Source organism: Marmota flaviventris, chromosome 6 (assembly GCF_047511675.1).
Source record: "Marmota flaviventris isolate mMarFla1 chromosome 6, mMarFla1.hap1, whole genome shotgun sequence".
Lineage (NCBI taxonomy): Eukaryota > Metazoa > Chordata > Mammalia > Rodentia > Sciuridae > Marmota > Marmota flaviventris.
This window is the reverse complement of record NC_092503.1, coordinates 13,717,302-13,738,044: the sequence shown is the minus strand read 5'-3', so window position 1 is coordinate 13,738,044 and position 20,743 is coordinate 13,717,302. Positions and strand designations below refer to the sequence as shown.

At 37.6% G+C, this 20,743-nt stretch overlaps 1 protein-coding gene across 10 annotated transcripts in view; it reads right to left on the bottom strand.

The window, feature by feature from the left end:
• The window catches only part of Syne1 (spectrin repeat containing nuclear envelope protein 1), a 436,344-nt gene that overhangs the window by 409,248 nt on the left and 6,353 nt on the right, over positions 1–20,743 (bottom strand). For all 10 annotated transcript variants that reach the window (XM_071612898.1, XM_071612903.1, XM_071612905.1 and 7 more), the window contains exon 2: positions 18,643–18,958. In XM_071612898.1, the coding sequence (XP_071468999.1) occupies positions 18,643–18,709 (67 nt within the window). In that variant the 5' untranslated portion in view covers positions 18,710–18,958. The remainder of the gene's footprint in view (positions 1–18,642; positions 18,959–20,743) is intronic.

Sequence of the window (20,743 nt, the reverse complement as noted above, 5' to 3'; positions counted from 1 at the left end):
TCCTCCTGCGCAGTAGGAAGAAAATCAGGTAGGTTCAGTGTCAGTAAGTTACAAATATGCTTTCAATATTTAATCTCTGTGTGACAGATAATGCAATGACAAACCAGAGTATTTTGTGACATAATTGATGGTGTTGTTTTCATCTCTGTTCATCCCTTCTAATCTAGATGTTTTGCTGCTGCTCATCCATGCCACAGAGAGAAGCAGAATAATAGCAATTTCAAGTGATGTCATTCTCTTTCATAAGAGGTCAGAGGCCTCTTCTGAGTCTTCCACAATAATCAAATAGCAAAATGAGAACAAACATCTGGATTTGATTTTCACTCTTCCTAAGAAATAAATAATAATACAGTCCAAGCAAATTCATCAGATTTAAAAAATAATTTCCATAGAAGTTCATAGGGGAGAAAAATTATCATTCTAAATTTATTTAAAGCACTAAACATAAACCCTTGTGAGCTTATGAAATTGTCACCAGTTTCAGACTGGAGAATCCTCTGGTTTATAATAGCTATTCAGGGCTGCCAAGTAAAACATCATTGTAGGTTGCTCTAATAAGCACTTGGAAAATGGAGGAAGAGTGCTTTTGGGGGGGCAGTCATATTTGGATCTACTTATCTGATGGCATTAGGTTATCACCCACCCACAGGGCTTTCTAGAACTCCTCCCATTTCCGTCCCTTGACATGCCAAGCAATCCTACATTGGTGACATTATCAGATCAAAGAACTAAAAATGTCTCTAGTTCCCAAAGGAATAGCAACAAAAGAACAATGATAATTCTTGGAATTAGCATTCTGGACATTCTGTATCTTCCATAGTCAGATATATCAGTGTTTTTCTCTTGATTTTTCAGATAAAAATAAAGTGCAAAAAGGTACATGATGCTTGGTCATTCCTTTTTAAGTATCCCCAAACTACTGATTGCAAAACCGATCCACTACATATCTATATGCTACCTATTGATGGTAAGATTTAAAATCCATTACCCAGGTTCACTGGAGTCAAGAGTGTTCTGGGATGTTATTTTATCGACATCATCATGTCTTCTGTGGTCTACTTATTCTCTGCATGCACTAGTGTTTTAAATGTGTACCTGTCCTATAGCACCAGAGGTGGGGTAAAGTGCTACAATCAACAGATTAGTACGTGGACTAGCTGGTAGGTGAAAAGTGGAACATAAGATCATTGGATACACAAGAACTGCTGGAAGATAAAGAGTAATATGTGGATTGAGAAAAAAAAAGGGAAAAAAAACAGTGTAGGGTTTGAAGAGATGCAGTAATTTATTTGAAATGTCTTTCTCATAGAACCAGCAAAAGCCAACAGAACCTAGTAATATCAGTGAGGATTGACCCCTTTATTATGTGCAGTAGCAGCTGATAAACCCCAAAACTTCATATATAATAACAAAGATGAACAGTTCAACAACCAGAGGACAGCTCTGAGGTGGCAAAAACCTTAGAAGAGGTGACAGAACAGGAGAACAGATGGCAACAGCTACAAGGAACAGGTGCCACCACCAGGTGAAAAGGAACTGAGAGTCCAGACAAATATCCCCTTTGCTAACTTTGTTATAGACACAGGAATCTAAATGTACCATATAACAAGAATTTTTGTTGTAAAAGCTAGGAAATGGTGACAATTACTTTAAAAAATTCTTCCTATTTTAAAAAAAAACAAACAATTTTTGTGTGTGTGTCTTTTCCTTTATCTTATTTGGAGAGCTAAATGCAAAAATTTTATAACTGGTCATGACTGGATAGAAGCTCTATTAACCTTTCATCCTGGTGGTAGAAATGTTTGTAACAGAAAGAAATAAATCTGTTAAAAATCTGTCCCTGTAGGTTTCTTCTAAGTAATGACAATCTTCTAGCTCCAACCTCAGTGTTCAGGATCCTCTTTCTTTTCGTTTTTTCCCTTGGATGGTTTTCCTGGATGTTCAGATAAATTAAGAGATGGGAGGGCACACATTGAGGGTCCCTGGAGGAAAGATGTCCTCTAAATGGCTTTTTATATAAGCAGAACAAAAAAGATATAATCTGAAAAGTTCTCAGCAAGTCAGAAAACGAATTTACACACCATGAAATTAAAAGCTTTGACACAACCACAGTGAAAATATTTCAATAAAGAAGTAAAATTCCAGTGAGAGTATGAATAAATAGTTTTCATCTTTTCTTTGTGGAAACCGTGCTCTGATTCTTCCTGTGTGTTTGCACTGTTTTAAAGTGGCAAGCTTCAAATCAGATCATTTGAGAAGACCACTTTCCAAACCCACAAAGACAATAAAGAGAACTCAGGTGTGAAGATGATATTGTTCTGAGGTTGTCTGAGTGAGGAAGCCTTTACTTGTGGAGTGAGAACAGGGTATATGCTAATGATGTACACCAAGGCAGGGAACAGCCATTCATATCGAAAGTAGTGTCGAAACTTGGTAGAAGTTCAATAGGGACTTAGGTACCTAAAAATAGGAAAGAGACAAGCATTTCCTGATCACTCGGGGACAGAATTTATGGATAATGGTGACAAACATCAAGACCAAAAGCGTGGGCATAATTTAAATAGAAGAAATTGAGGATCGCCTATCTGTGTATTTCTCCTTATTCATGGGCTAAGACATTTTAGGTAAATTGAGGAAGGTTGAGGCTGACATTGAACAATCATTCAGGAGATGGTCCTGCTAAATAGCTGCAGAGAAAAAAGCTATAAGAAGGAGCCTTGGACATCCACAGAAAAGATGATAAACCGTCTCCTGAAATGCTTTTGGAATCACTGGGTTGAACACAAACCAGTTCCAGTGGGAATTCAACTGGTGCTGCAGTTTGGATGGGCTTGGTAAGTCATCGAGAGGGCTGGTTCATGGGCAAGATCACAGCAGAGGTAAAATGAGCACCGCTAAGCCGGAGTGAGCAGGGTCCATTCCCTGCTGACTCCATACTGACTCCTTTGACAGACCATCGGTCACAGGCTGTGGGCAAAGAGCTGCGCTGGCTTTGCAAAGTCATCTCCAGGGTTCACCTGGCCACCCTTGCACTTCCAGATGCTCTTTGTCCTGGGTTTTCTTGCTCATTGAGTGCCTCTCATTTGGGTTGGGTGCTTGTGTCCCTTAGATTTATTTCAAAGGCCAATGCTCTTGCCCTTGCAGACATGCTGCTCCATGAATCTCCTCTCTCTCCTCTCTGCCCCATCCCAGCTCTCTAAATTCCCAATTTACATTTTGAAACCCTATCCCCTGGGCCACAGACTACGACCTTACTTGGAGAAAGGGTCTTTTCAGAGGTAATGAAACTCATTAGGAAACTCATTAGGGTGGACCCTAATCCAACATGACTGGTGTCCTTATTAAAAGAAGAAATTTAGACAGAGATATCCAGAGAGAGACTCCATGTGAAGAATACAAGGGAAAACAAGCCATGTACAAGCCAGCGAGGGACATCAACAGGTCCTTCCCTCACCGTCTCATGAAGGGACACCTTGCAGGTCACTTGATTCTAGACTGTCAGCTCCCACCAGAACCATGGAACACTATGTTTCTGTTCTTTGAACCACCAGTTTGTGATGTTTTGTTTTTTCAGCCCTAGCAAACTAACCCGGGCCTTCTGCACTAAGAATGAAGCAGTGTTAATTAGTACTTTCCATGGGCCTCAGCTACTTCCTTATTCAAAAATGAAGCGCATCATTTTTGTTATTTTCCGTCCTTTCTGGAAGAAGGAGGGTGTCAGTAAGGATTTCTCATGCTCTGAAACTCAGGCCACAATTGTTTCCTCTTTGAGTTAATACCTTGGAGTTTTAGGTAGCTACTACCAACAGAAAGAAGGGACAAAGGAAGAGAGGGGCTGCGATGTAGCTCAGCAGTAGAGCGTTGGCCTAGGATGCACAAGGCCCTGGGTGTGATCCTAGAACTGAAAAAAAAGAAAGAAAAGCAAAAGAGAGAGCAGTGACTTTAAGAAGTCCAAGCGGTATGTGCCCCCTTCTAGGGCAGCAGCAGAGAGAAGTCCTACCCTAAGGGTATCCTGATGGCAGATACCCTCTCTGCAGCAGCTCCTGGGGAGGCCAAGCAGGCTGCACCTGTGAAATGAGGGGGGAAAGGAAGAAAAGCCAATGTGAGCCCGGCCAGGGTGGACAGACAGCACTGGGGCCAAGCAGGCAGAGGATCAGTGTATTTCCAGCTAAAATAATCAGTCTGAGCAACAAGACCGCTGCCAGGAATGGGAGGCAGGACTTGTGCATCTTGGCACCCATTCATTTCAAGATTTCTCATAAGCTCTCACTTCCACTCTTAGCACCAAGGAATGCAGCTGACCATGAGCCAAGGTGGTTGTCTGGGTGATTCAAGGAACACCAAAATCAAACTGCAATACCTGAATTGCAAGATTGGTGCATGGGAGTTGGGGAGACCTCTTGGCTACAAAACAATGCTGCGCTTTGTATCATAACAACTCAATTCAGTTTTAGCCTATCACAGGCAGTTGTTATTTTGCAGAAAGGTATTTGTGCCATTTTTAAATGAAACACGACCAACTGTCCTGCCCTCAGCCACACGGGAACCAGTGTGATCAAAGGAAACAGCATCAGATCCTGACAGTTTCCTCTCAGAACTTTCCAGTCAAGTGGGAAGCGTATGCCAGAGAATCACCGCTTCTAGGTCAGGTAGTTTATGACTCTGTGAAGGAAAGGGCTGGGAAGTTCATCTGAAAATATTCCATACTAATTAAAATCCATTCCATCTTATTTTCAACTTTTATATTGCTAATATATTCATTATACTTTTGTAGTCTTGGAAACTTGTCTCTTAAAATGATTAGAAACTAGGTTTTTTGTTGTTGTTGTTGTTGTTGTTCATTTGTTTTTTGTTGTGGTACTGAGCATTGAACCCAGGGGCACTTATCACAGAGCTACATCCTCAGCCCTTTTTATATTTTATTAGAGGCAGAGTCTTGTTAATTTGCTGAAGTCTCCCTAATTTGCCAAGGTTGGCCTGAAACTTGTGATCCTCCTGCCTCAGCCTCCTGAGTCTCTGGAATTATAGTGTACACCACTGTGCCTGGCTAGAAACTGATTTTTTAGAAGGTACAAAAGTATATAAATATATTTATATCCTATTTACAATAGTGAAAGATAGATACAATATAGAATAAGTTAAATCAAGTGGCACATATATAAAATGGAATATTATTCAAACATTCAAAGATGATACAAATATATATTTATGGACATATGAAGCTGTGCATAATATGATTTTTTGTACAAATACCCACATATTATAAAGCAGCATTTACAGTGTAAATTTATTTTTATGCATAATGTACATGCATAAAACATGTGAAAGACTATCCACCAATATACTTACACCTGTCTATCTAATTTACATCTATCTATGCACTCTTATTGAGAAGTATTAGCAATTTCTTCTTCATACTTTCTATATTGGTTGAGTTTTAAGAAGCTTGCATTATAAAATAACCTGTGGCAAGTGAGCCATTTAATATGAAAAAAACATTTCATAAAGTCTATTTAATTACTTTTGTGGTTATATCACTGATAGGCTACTAAAAATCACTATGGATTATGAAGGTTTTTTGTTGAAAACATAGAAATCTTACTAGTTTTCCATTTTGGCTTATTTCTTCTCTGAAGAAGTGATGGCATCACATTTTCTAAGTCACCTTATTATTTAGCTATCCAGCAATGAGGAAATTTAAAAATGGACTCATTTTTCCTCTGAAATCTGAAACAACAGCAAGTAGCTGTCCTTCGAAGTTCTGATTGTCCTTGAATCATCAATGATGATCAGTATCATCAATAATATGACCCGTATCAGAAGCTGTTTTGGATGACAGGAAATAGTTCTAGGTATCAAACATAAAAAAGCTCACATTAATGTGTAGCTGATAAAGTGACTTTGCCCAGAAGAAAGGCATTACAGCCCTTCAGTCCATACCTGAGGCTAGTTCAACATTATAAAACTCCGTTTTTGAGGTATCAACAACTGAGCCAATTAAGACCAGCTCCAGGTTGAAACTCTACACAGAGTATTCTGAGCAGACGGTCTCTTTTCATAGTGTGTAGCACAGAAACAATTTGACTTTTCTAAGTGCAGCTCTTTAAAGATATTTTCATAGTTTTGATTTACATTCAAGGTTTTTATGAATTTTAAAAGGTTTTTTTTTTCTTTTTCTTGGAGCTAAATGTGCTCATTAGAGTAATACTTGGTTCTAAAAAGAATGAGAAACAGTATACCATTCAAGTAGTCCTGGCCTTCCCAGAGCCAAGCTAAAGTATTAAGTTCAGAAAAGTAATAATTATTATTTTTAATTCCTAAATGTCTTAGGTATGAACAAAAGCCAACTTTCCCCCGTAGAAAGAAGAGTCGGGTGACGCTGCGAATCTGTGGTATAAACACACAACGGACGTGCTGTGGGCAAGGAAGTGAGCAGCTATGCCTTCCCTGGGCACAGTCTGAGGCTTGGCAGAGGAGCAGCCAGTTTGTCATCTACAACCCCAGGGCCATATGGAGTGTGGCAAGTCGGGGAGCTCATTGGCAGTTCTGTCAGAACGTGGCCTAGTTCCTAAAACCTGGCATGAGGATCACAGGGAGGGAGGGCCAGCACCAGACAGAGAGCTTTGGGGCCGCTCCCTGGCATGAGTCTGGGAGAAACCTACATCAACTTCCAAAGGCCCTCTGACCCTGTCCATAGCGACTTGCTGAAGACCTTTTCAAGAGCAAAATTGACAATTACAATTTTTCCAACTTTAACATTCCTCAAGATCCAGGACAAAACCATGAGATGCAGAGTGAGGTCCCTTAGGTGTGACTGTATGGGGACATAGGAGATGCTCACTTTACATGGGTCACAGGAAAAGGAAATCTGCTGAACTGCACTCTCAACTGCACTTTATGAACAGAAGATTGCACAGATGAATCAATCAGAAACCAAAGCTTTCAAAAAATGTCCTTATACTTTAATGTTAGACTAACAGCCAATATTTACCAGTTCAAGTGACAAGTAGGGACTAAATGGGAACAAAGGAGAAATTTCCCACTTTTAACATCCCTAGTGAAGCAACAGCTAAAAGCAGATGTGATGAGCTAATAAAGACTGCCTCCCACCCTCACACTGTCCTCTGCATCTCTGTCTCTTGTTCTCCTTCTCTTCAAAGACATACAGTGGAGAAGGTGAGTTCACTCATCTAAAGTCATCCAACAAATGTTTAGGGAACTTTACTAGATTTTTCAGAGCTGAAACATACACGAATATGTCTTAATACTCCAGTGGTACAATTACAGGTACTGTGGACATTGAATGCCCACAAAGGACCATGTTGGCTTGGTCCCTAGGGTGGTACCATTGGGAGGTGCTGTGAACCTTTAGGAGGTGGGCCACTCACTGTCATCATGATGCACTGCCCTCACCAGAGATCCAAAGAAATGGAGTCACTTGATCTTAGACTGGAAGCTTCAGAACCATGAGCCAATGTTAACCTTTCCTTTTTTGTAAATCAATTACCTCAGGTAATTCATTATAGTGATAATGGAAAGATTACTAATGCAGCAGACAAGTTCAAAGTTTATAATTTTATAATCACACACTAAATGTCAGTCTTGCTTTTCAGCTATATAATTAGCATGAATATATCCAGAAATAAGAAAAGTAATAGCTAGGTTCTCATTTTGATTACTTAGTAAGACCTAAATGGTTTTGGTTGGGAACTGGATATTAAAATAATATCAATATTAATATTCAAAAGCTAAAAAGGCAATGTTTCTTTAAAAAAATCATATGATTTTGGGCTGGGGTTGTGGCTCAGTGGCAGAGCACTTGCCTCACATATGTGAGGGTTTAATCCTCAGCACCATATAAAAATAAATAAAAATATTGTTTACATGTATAAGTTTTTTTAAAAAAAGCATATAATTTTATCATGATAGAAAAATCCCTTACAATTTCATAACTGTAGAAAATAAAAAATCTAGGTTCTATTTTTATTTTGCCTTAACTAAGTGCATGACTTTGCACTGGTTATTTAATCTTTAGGAATCTGAATTACTTGTCATTTACTCATCAAACTGATCTTTTTAAGATTTTTACATCTAAAATTGTGAGATTCTATAAGTCTTTCAGGTCACATTTCAATAGTTAACTGTCACCAAGGAAACTTTAAAACTCGCATATCTCTTCTATAGGTAATGTAAAATTGTCAAAGTTCGATTCTAATATAACTGGATTCAAATATTTGGATTATGTAATTTGGATTCAAATACTTATAATTTATAATTTTTTCTTTTGATCTCACTGTGTTGCCCAGACTGGTGGCAAACTTGTGGGCTCAACTGATCCTCCTGTCAATTAGCTGGGACTACAAGTACACAGCACTGTATCTGGCTTCAAATAGTTATAAATATTTAATTAAGTTTTATGTAATTGTTGTTGTTATAAAAACCCATAAAGGTATATCCAAGACACCAAGAAATATGCACAAATGCGTGAATATAAAGTTATCCCCAAGTTCCCTCAGAGTCTCTCAAATATCTAGTAGTGACCTAGGTTTATCACCCCACCACTCTAGAATTGCTTTTTTTTCATCTGAAAAAAAATAAGGATATCACACCATGAACTATAAGCCCCCTCCAATGTCGTCATGAAATTACTCTTTTTTTTAAAGTACAAAGTAACAAGAGAAGAAAATATACAAAGCTTCAAAATACATCAAAAATGGCATTCATTCTTTTCTTGATTATTATTATAGAGATAGCCTTTATTACTTTGGAAAGGAATCATACCACACAGGTGAGACAAAGGTATTTTTTTGAACTTGTAAAATCAAATAAGTGTTAAAATGATATTTGTATACCCATATTTCCAGTCTGGATTACATATGCTTTATATTAATTTATTAATGGATTCACTAATTATGCATAGATCCTAGTGACAATGTAACTGAGGAAGTATCACAACATTAGGATGCAAAATGACCTCAGAATATCTGCTGCTTCTTGTAGGAGAACCATGAATCTGGCAATGCTTTCTCAAGGAACTGTCTTCACGCCTTTGACTTGCAAATATAAGAGCTAGGCACTCTTGAGGGATTTTTCACAACTTCACTGAATAAGATAAAGTCAAGAGACAGAAGTTTTCAACACATCTTTTTGTATGCCATACATCACATTTCTTACAGCTTGATTATAGTGCTACTAATTATTGGGGTAGAGAAATTATAGGAATAAAATTAGCATAAAAATGTCCAGGAATAAAAAAATAATAATTGTTAGTCTCTCATCATGATGAATCAGTATGAATTAATGTTTTGGGTAAAAAAACTGGACATTAAGAGTTTTGATTTTCATAATGATCTTTTCTTTTGTAGAAATATATGGGCAAGTTTCAATTCACCAAGTGATCACAAATTCATTTATATGGTGAGTTGATTTGAATCAAGAGAAGTAAGTTATAAGTGATGGGTCACCAGAGTGTTCAACTCGTGGAGAGGTTGGCTCATATTGCCCATGGATGAGCTGTGAATTCTGGCAAGCTCGTGCTGAGATGGTCATGAAGTCTTCTCACTTCAGTGTTATGCAAGACCAATTTTAGGTATGATTTTGAAACACTTAAGGGCTCTCTTGATGTGTTGCTCCTTCTCCCCTTCAGTTCTTTTTTACCTCTTCTGAAACAGCCTAAAGTCTCAGGGTCCTAAGTCTCCCAGAGTGATTTCCTTTGAGGGCTGGTTTCACGGGTGCTTGGGCTAAAGAGCACGAGAGGGCCCTGTGCTTTGGTGGGCCCCACACACGTTTATTCTCTGTTGCATATTAAATTATCCTTATCCATTCAACAAGTGAGTTCCACATTTTTATGTTGTGCTGGTCCTGAAAATTTTGAAGCCAGTCTTATAATGACCCATCCAGCATTAACAACTATGCCCAGGATAACTGCGTGGATTTCGCATGGCACTGTAGGAATGTCGAGATGCTCCTCAGTTCTCTGAGATTGGACTCCATCAGTATCTATTATCTAATTAAGACCTTGGTTTATCACTTCACTGCTCTAGAATTCTCTCATTTCATCTGCAGAATGAGAATGTCATATTAGGAACCCCAAGTCCCCTTCCCATCTACACAACCACACTCCCCAGTATAAAACTAGGGACCCATGATTTTAAGATAAGATGTGAAGTAAAAAAACACATGAATGTAACAGAGATCATTGAGTAGTTTACTACTCTCATCAATTCACTTAATTATCTATCTATTTTGTGGAAAGTTAATTTATTCATTCACTTATTCTTCAAATCTATATTTATCCATCATATCTATCACCCAATTTAAAAATTCTTTGATCGTTATCTTTGCATCCAGGAGACTACAGTTCTATGAAGACAGGAACTCTGTACATCATGTTCATATCAGATGACTTGAGCACAGATGTCCAGTAAATATTTGTTCAATGTGTGAATGTACAACTGAGTGGACTAGGCACTTACTAAAGGTCAGATTTGTGCTCAGTAATGGATATGTAGAATTGCATAAGCTACAGGCCCTGCCCTTGAGGTCCTAATGTTCTAATTGGATATGGATAGTAAAAGAAGCCCTCATGGACTGATGTAAGCTTTAACAGACATATTGCTCAAGTAGACCATCAATAAGGGAATCTTTCTCTCTGGCTGGTGTATTAGGAAGGCAGCACAGAGGAGGGAAGATTTGAGCTGGGCCCTGAAGCTTGAGGAAGGCAGGGGTGGGGGTGGGGGCAGGAATGAGACAGGCCCAAGTGAGATCACAGATTAGTTTGAAGGGAGCTGGAAGTGATTCAGAAAGACCAGAGTCTGTGGAGGGCTAAGAGAATGAAGATAGGAGGATTGGTAGGAGTCAGATAATGAAGATTCTTCTGCCACAATGAGTTCATCTTGAAGGTTACCATGAGACAGAGGAGCAGGGAAAGGGGCACAGTGGAGTTGTGCTTTGAAAGATCCCCTGCTACCTGATTGAGGGTGCAACCTATCCAGGTTTGGGGATAAACTCTAAGAATTCCACATTTTTCTCTTGACTAGGAATGCTCATCTCAACCAAAATTGAATAAGCTGAGTTAAATCTGTGAGAACTTTCAGGAAAGCAAAGGAGCTGAAAATGTAGGCTATGAGGATGTAATTAGTATAACCCTTAGCAAACTGCACACTGCAGTTCACAATATATTACAACAACATATGGCAGGTATCACCATAGATAACGACAACAACCCAACAGGATAAACCCTGGGGACCTCAGCATTCTTCCCAAGTTAATGACCAGTCAACATAATAATCAAAGAAAAGCAGTAAAAGGGATTTAAATGGCATGGGAACAATGTTGGTGACACATACAAGGAGACAGAAGAAGCAAACAAAGGGCAATTGTGTAATTCAAGGTAAATGATCTTTTGAACATAAGTGTTTACTAAACACAGAAGATTAATATCAGTAGAGGAAGGAATTGTTTGTTTTTGATCTGAGAGGTCATTGAAAACAATGAAAAAAAGAGCATAGGTTACCATAGAAACCATTTTCAAAATACTTCAAGCAAATTTCACTACATCCAAAGACTCCGAAGAATTCAAAATCACCTATGGGTCATTCAATGCTGAATTTGTTTGGGGCAGTCACCTTCTTTCAGATGTTACCATTCATTTACTTGAGAAGAAACAAAGTACCATTTGACTATCCTCAGCATATAGTAATACTGTATATATTCTTATAAAGTAACTTTGCAACTATATAAGATAAATGCATGCATCCTCAACTGAATATCTAACCTTAATAATTGCTTAAACTATAAACTGTCATTCAAAGATCAGGATAGGTATTTTGTTGTGTATACACAAAAAGAATGGATAATATCCTCATTTGCCCTAATCTGAAAGAAAATAGAAAAGAAATTTTCCTGAATTGGAATGAAAATAAAAGAGAAAAATAATAACCTGAGACATGAGTTGTTTTTGTTTAACCTTTGAAAATATATGAGGAATTTCTCATATAAACTTAGAGTCTAATAATTTTTTGTTTCTAGGTGTTTATTACCTTAAAATCTGCATTAGTGAAACTCTAGTGTTCATGGATGCCTCATCAGAAGCCAACCCAAGGCCCCAGGTCAGATCCAACACAGGCAGGGTTAAATAGCTACGAGCATGGTGACTCACTTGTACAGTTTTGCTTAAAGCACAGTTGGGAGCTTATTAACAGTCCTTGAAGAAGACCTCCTAGTGTCCTCACAATATTTCAGACAATCAAAACACATAAGATGCCACACTTTGTCCTTTCTCTTCATGCAACTGTGCCCTAATTGAACAATGATCAATGCCAAGAAAACGATTCCCACCAACTCCACAAAGACTTTCTCCAAAACACAAGCAGGATGGGTACTAGTTTCAATATGTGGAAAGAATCTAGAAAATAATGTCATGGGGAGCAGGTGGAGATATATGAGGGAGGAGGTAAACAAAGCAGGAAGTCAGCCGGGATGTGACAGACACTCAGGTGTCCACAAAGGCATCAACAGGAGCACCATCCCATGAGAACTGTTCTTGGTTCATGGTGGGGCCCCAATTCCATAAGGGTATAAGACTGAGCAGGGCCTAAGTGAGAGACATTTCACCCTTGGGTCTCATATCTCCTGCTCTCTGTCATTTCTGCTTGATCTCTGCATGAAGTAGAGCAGAATTATATTTAATAATCTTTTAAGGAATGTCTCTTATCTAACTCATTCCCTAGAACCTTGCAATTCCTGACAGGCCTCACATAGGTCCGTTCTTTAGTCTTCTAGAAATAATTTGAAATTATAGGTACACGCACTTGCACCTACTCAGACCTAGTATTTATATGTAAAACACACATATGATATTTTATACACGAAACATATAGGAACAGGTGCACGTAAACATTATAACATCAAACACAGTTGATCACTCCCTCTTGGAACTCATTGTTCTCTTGCCCTCCGGGTCTTCCTTCTTTCCTCTTCCTTCCTCCCATATTGGATGAAATGTCTGTCTCATGTGTGAGGCCCATCCACTGTTTAATATACTTAATATCCAAACCATGGTTGTCTCTTGGCTTATTAAAAAGAGCCTTCCCTGATTTCCCAGCTTCCACTATTGAAAATCAACATATTGTCATTATATCATTATATAATGCTCATGAAACATCCACATTATGAAATACTCTGTCCTGCTAGTGTGGAGGGCACTTGTGAATTTGACCCACTTCCTGCTCTCAAGGTTTTATACTCTGGGTACCTGGGTCAGACACATACATGAGACAGAATGTGAATCAGTACTTGGTAACTGGTGAGAGTGCTGAAAAGTGCCAGAGGAGTATGGAGGGAGGAGGAAAATTGTCATAATATTAGTGTAAAAGCCTTTACAACAAGGAGGTTGCATTTAATTTAGATCCATTGAGTCTAAAGTTCAGTTTTAGGAGAATGAAATTCAGCTCATTCCTGAAGGTGGCCCAGAAGGAGACAGAGACAGAGCATTCTCAGAGCATGGTAAATAGTGTCATTTGCCTGAAACATGTAGGGAGCTTAAATGTTAGTTGTTAGAATAAGGAAGCCAAGAAGCTAATTGAGACTTTAATTGGGAGGTCAGGGCAATAATTTTGTTACATATGTTTAATGTCATGAGTGACAAGATTAAAGTAGTGTGTTAAAAAAATTTTAATGTGGAGGCATTATGATGTATGGGGACGCTTTCCTATTTTCTTCATGGGCATTAGACACTCGATATCAACTGCCACACTCCATATCAAGTTCAATGTAGAGTATCCACACATAATTTTTGGATCAATTTTGATTTACATTTGACCATTTGACATAATATTAGTACTTGTAAACCTTTGCTATTTTTGATTCAGCATTTTTTTCCACTTGATATATAATATTCTAAAGGTTTTCAAAGACCCTGAAGGCCCAAGACATTTTCTCCATGTAGCACAATAATGAAATAGCTCTACAAAGAAAAAGACTTGAAGGACCAGAAGTCTAGAAATGTGAGCACTTTGATACATATAAAAGTAATATAAACATGGAACTATATTCTTAAGAAGGAAAACTTATTTAAAGCATTCAGTCACAAAAACAGTACATACATCTGAGAAGTCAGTATAATCACCCATTCAGGCAGAATGTGTGTTCTTAGAGCAATTTTATGTTGAAAGCCCCAATAAACACAATTTAGGTAACTTTTTCTAAAAGAGAGCAAAGAGACCCAATTTTAATGGTTTGTTCTCTTGTTTTTAGATGCCATGACTAATTTTATCTTTAGTTCATTAGTTTGGGGATCATGACTTACTCATTTATTCAAATATTTATTTAACTATGATGTTCTAAAATACAAAGAAATTATTCTTGTTTTGTGTCAATTTGGATTTCAGATACCATCATACAACATTCTTATAGGAAGAGAAAGAGATGAAACTCAAAAGAGAGTTGTACCTAAGTACAATTAATGGAGTTTGATGCTGCTTTTTGGTTTTATGTGATGATTTTGTACTGAACAGCTAGCAAATTTCATAAATAAGCTTCCAAAGGTCAAAATGCTTCTCTATTCTGTTTTTCTTTAAATCTAGTCACAAGATTAAAAGATCAAATTTTCACTTTGCAGAGAATAATCCTACTTTTTAAAATCAGCCCATTGTATGTGACATTTTAGCAGATCCTTTGTTTTTTGTCAATTTGGATTTCAGATACCATCACACAACATTCTTATAGGAAGAGAAATTGATGAAACCAAATAAAGAGTTTTCTGGATCTTTTCTGGCATTTTCTACTTTGTCTATAAGATTGTGTCAATGTCACCCCGCTGTATAATACTCAACATTGATGCATTAATTTAAAAATCCATAAAGTTTAATACATTCAAAAGAAAAAAAGTCATTGCTAAAGTTAGTCAACAAATGTTTTAAGTAAATGTTATGCATAAGCACTATGAAAAAATTACAAAGGTCTTTACAATATCGTTACTTTCTTGTAAAAACAATAATCTAAAGAGTTGAGACTTTTATTTTCTTAGATGTGACCTTAAAGTGACTCTATAAACTATTTGTCAAACGGATCTCTTTAGTTAGCATTTAAAAGCAAAAATATATGTATACTAATCATGTACATTTTAAAATTTAATACGCCCCTATTACACTCTTTTCTTGTATTTTCTTTTAAGCCTATATAGAAATTGATTAAAGTTACAGAAACCCTTATTATTCTTAAGACCAAATGAAACTCCGCATTGCAGTCTGTCTGTTCATCCATAATTCAGGATCCCAGCCTAAAACATTATGCTCAAACAAGCACAAATATTGGCAAAGGTGAAATATTGAACTGCTATAGTAGCAGCTAAATTATGTAGCAATCTGTGTGTGTGCTTGAATTCCCTAGCACTGGGAATAAAAATTTTAAAAAGAAAAATATTCAACAATTATAGTTATAGACTAAATAAGCAAGATAGTAAAGCCATTATTTAAAGTGACGTTCTCTTTATTTGTTATTCATGGTTCTGAAATGACAGTAAACCCAAGAGGAGAAAAAACAAAAACAGTAGTTACTCATTATCTATCCAAGCAGAGAAAAGGGAATTCTAGAAGAATGTGCTTATGGACTCGAACTTTGAAAATGGCAAGCAAGTCTGATTCTATTTAAGCTTATAGAAATTTATCTTGCCTCAAATAAATTTCCTCATTTGTCTTAATTATCTGGGCAATAATGCCAGCCCTCCACTTATTAGAACCTCGTTCATCTGTCTGGAGGTTCCAGCAAGCCCATAAATACACTTGGTAAATGACAGGTCTCTTCTCTCTGGGAGGGCTGGCCCCTGTATGGGTGCAAAGCATCAATAAGGGTACAACAGGAGAATCAAGAGCAGGAAAAATGCCCCTTGCCCATTGAATCAGCAGAATTAACCCAGAAGATGGATTTGTTAACAGACACACCCAACAGGTCACTTTCACTTCCTGTCATTTCACTTCACTTCCTCTAATGCAGACTAGGTGTGTCGCATTTTGTAGCAATGCAGACCTTACATTTGTGGCCATCGGTAATCTATATACAGTAAATAATTGATGCTCATGAATTTTCTTCCTTCAGGATTTTAAGGCTTGTTATTCTAACTTTGTCAGGTATCCTTCTGATTTGTTATAACTTTTGTAGAAAGGAAGAATAATTAATACAATAAGTATAGTCACCTCATTATGTAATAGAATTACTAGTGTCATACATCACTGAATACATTAGACCATTAACATTCTTCCCACAATCTAGGTGATTAGAAAAATTTTCAAGAAAGATTTGCAACAACTTATCAAGCTGTGCTTTCTTATGCAATGTTCTTCTGTGACTACTGGAATAGCTCAACATAGCACAGCTATTCAAATAGTTTGTGAAACGCCTTTAATATATTATCTCCTAAGATTCACAACACAATTCTGAAAGAGTCTAAGCTGGGTGGGAGCTGTTCATATTTTGCAAAAGGGGCACCCACATGCATGTGTGTTAAACAGGGAATCCACTGCCATGGGCCCAGTGTGGAATGGAGATGGGGACTACTCTCTTTCCCCCACTCCATACATTTCTCAATAAAAACCACTTATACATCCATTATTAAAAAAAAAAAATCAAGCCATCAGTATTCTTCATTCTCCTCTCACCCCAACCATAGCCTTAATAAAGAGACTTCCATTCACACCAAGGTCTGAATGATGGGTAGTGATTGCAGGACCAAAGTCTGATGCTAAGTGATTTCAACTTTTCGCTTCACAACATTCCTCTATTGTCAATGTGTTTCTCATCTACAGAAGTTTCACATTTAATAAACTTTTGGGGAAATCTGCTTTATAACCTAAATTATCTTTCCTATACTTTTGTACTTTTGTAAGAGACCTATAGGTTTCCTTTCTATCTGTTCATAGCTGCCATTACTGAAATGGTTCAGTGACTTGCCCTCTGGCACACAGTGAAGCCAAACATAGACAGAAGAATGAACTCCAAACTCATTTACCCAAATCAAGATGCTCAATAAAAATTGGAGCTCCTTGATTCTGGGCAGAGCCAATCAGATAATTTTTCAGCCTATATATATCTATATATTCAGCAGAGATCTGGTTTTTTTTTTTTTTTTTTTTTTTTTTTTTTTGTACCAGGAGTAGAATCCAGAGGTGCTTTACCACTGAGCTACATCCCATCCTTTTTTATTTTTATTTTGAGATAGTGTCTCACAAAGTTGCTTAGGGCCTGTTCTTTAATTCAACAAGACTCTCTTTGGCATGACAAATGGAATTGTTCAACAACAAACTCAAAACTTAAGTTACCACTCACCCTGAGGCATCACAAGTCCCCCTGGGCAGGTGAATACGGTGGGTTCACTGGCCACAGAGCACTCCATCAACTGGTTATCCTGATTTTCTATATCTATGAACATATTCTGGGCATAAATATCCAGATTTAAGAGCTCAGTGTGTATTTTGTAAGTCAGGAGTGCTTCACTGGAATTTACTGCTGTGGACATCAAATATACTATAAGCAAAGAAAGTGGGATCATGATACCATCTTGCTGTGGTAGCTGTAGTGCAAAATCACAGCAGCCATTCATTGGTAGTACTAGAAAACTTAAAAGTTAAACTGTAACATTATTTTTAAGCTCTCTTGACAAAGGTTAGAGTAAAACCCTCCTAATTGGGAAATCTTTGTATCCTGAAAGTATACATTGGAGCATTGGGATTATGACAAAAAACAAAACATTTTCACATACCTACAGGAGATAATTTATTTTATGGTTCAGGGATTATATGCATGTAAAGAAAACTGAGAATTGGGAGCTCCCCTGAGAACAGCCATAACATTTTACTATTAATTCTCTTTTAGAAGACAATCCACTGATAAAGAAAGAGCACCAGCAAGAAATGCAGGACTAGTCCATCTGTTGCCACTGATCATGACTGTCATGTCCTTCCACCTCTCAGAGCTTCTTTTGCCTCATTTTGTTAATTTTATATATATATATATATATATATATATATATATATATATATATATATATATAAAATTTTTTTTTTTTTGCTATGGTGGTGCTACTGGGGATTAAATCCAGGTGAACTACATTCCCAGCTTTTATTTTTTACTTTGAGAGGAGGGTCTCTCTATGTTTCTCAGGCTGACCTAGAAAATGCCATCATTCTGCCTCAGCCTCCCAAGTAGCTGGGTTACAGGCTTGAACCACTGCATCCAGTTAAAACAAAACAAAGCCAAATACATGCTGTTCACTGTCTGGCCACAGTACATGGCTGTGTGTAGCATTGCCAAGGTCATTTTACCAGGCACTGTCATTAATTTTATTGAAGGAGGGCCTTAGTACAATTGGCACTGAAGGGCCACTTGGATCACACTAATGCAGACAGAATTCACAAAGACCCATATCTTTATCTTTTCTTTCTACCTAAACAAAACTCATCTTAAGAAGGCATGCACTTGTTTCAAACAATGGAAAAAAGATATCCACTCTATCATTTGCTCTTCTTTGCTTTGCTTTCAATTCATAAAATTAAATAAAAATCTAAGCAAATGTAGATTCTCAGTTATGTTGGTATTTGGATTTAAAAGTGTATTTAAAAAAACAATACTGAGATTTCTGCCCCTTACCTTGCAGCCTCTGCATCACATTGGCGATGTCCCGAGGAGAACGCGAGGTACCTCTGGAACTTGCCATGGTTTTTCTGTGGCATGAAACCAACACCACTGAGAGCCTCTTCCCTGAGGCAGTACAGGACTATGCCACTCCAGAAAACATGAGAGGACTTTCTAGATGTGAGGAGTCACAAAGGAATCCAAGGTACTGGCAGCTATCAGTGAGTAAGGGCTTCCAAACCTTCCAAATCTTGAACCTCTTCTTCCTCTTCCTCTTCCTCTTCTTCTTCTTCTTTTTTTTAAGACTGTCCTCTTAGATGAACTCTGGAATCTGAAAAACAAAACAAGAAAAAGGTATATTAATAATTTTTAAAAATCTACTAGGTCACCATAGTGCTAAAAGGAGAACTCTCTCCATTCAGTGTGAATTCCTGATTCATTATCAACTGAAATAGCCAATGTAAAGAACACTTATAAAGTGCCATGCAAATGTTAGAAATTTATATGATATTTGACAAAATTTATATTGGACCTAAAATAAAATTGGTTGCTGGAAGGAGAAATACACTTCTTTCCATGTTTTTTTTTTAACTATAAACTTTATCAATCTATGAATTCTATCTCAACACACTGAGTTCTACTTCTCAATTTTCACAGGTTCTCTTATCTATGCTATTTTGCAAACATATTTTGCTGTGTTTTGTTGTAATGTTTCTAGGAATGAGATCATATCCTAGCTCCTAATAACAATTTGACGAATTAAAAGAGTATAAAGGTAAAAATTATCTCAGTCTCAAAATCTGACTTTTAAATATTCTAAATTTAGAAGACAAAATGGGCCGTGTTTAGCTTTCTTCTTCCCTATGTAGAAAGACTGTAAAGTAGGTTGTAAGGCTGGGTTGAGCGTGGACTAATCAGGGAGGATATTGCTCTTCTAAGTCTTGCCTGAATTCTCTGCTTTGGTCAAGTGTAATTGGTCATTCAGGAGTTGGGTGGCGAAAAAGAGGTAGACAAATATTTGGAGGAGTCTTGCCATTGAGCAGTGTACTTTTAACAAGGATTGCTAACCCAAGGAGTAGCTGGACAGGTCTTGCCATGAACAGGATAATCAGAAGAGAGGGCTGAATAATGCACCCAGAGAAAGGCACTTAACCAAGGGCCACAGAAGAGGCCCATGTGAGCCGGATGTTCTATTACGATTCATACTACATCTCTTGGTTATGATGATGATGGGTAGGGGGAAATGGGGGTAGGAAGAAAAGAAGGGGGACAGAAACTTGAAGAAATCACAGCACATATGTGTGAAATTGCCCACCTGCCTGAAGGAAAAGGAGAATCTATGCATGCTACAAAATTATGCTATAATCTCAATGTATAGTCCTTAAAATTAGCATTATTTATGATGAATTGGTTAAGCAATAGAGTATAAATACAAAGTACAAATGATTTTTTTTTTTTTTTTTTTTGGTACTGGGGATTGAACTCAGGGGTTAAATCCTGAGCCACATCCCCAGCCCTTTTATGTATTTTATTTAGAGACAGGGTCTCAATGAGTTGCTTAATGCCTTGCTTTTGCTGAGGCTGGCTTTGAACCCTCAATCCTCCTATTTTAGCCTCTGGAGCCGCTGGGATTACAGGCGTGGGCCACTGCATGGGGCTGTACAAATGATTTTTAAATGGTATTACTAATACCAGCATATATTGCACACATCTTTAAAGGATGAAAAATGCTACCCACTGCTACTGCTACTGCCCTGTGCTTAAAAAAATAAAAACAAAAAGGAACCATTAGAGAAAGAAGACCTCCCTGACTGCTCACTTTGCCAGTTAGAGGGCAGAGAAGAGTAAACAGTGTCAAGTAGTAGAGAGATAGAAAGGCAGACCTATCTTGGCCACTTGAAATCAGATTAGTAGGAGAAGGACAAAGTAGTTGGCATCTTCTAGGCTAGAAGGCTACCTCTCAGTGGGTGGATCCCTAAGAGATTCTCAGAGGGAAAATAATTATGTATGGCTGGCCTGTCACACATCATGTCGTACAACTCTGCCAAAATTATGTTCCCATTAGCAGTTTGAATTTCCTGGGTAATATTCCTACCTGCCCATGCACAAAAGCAAC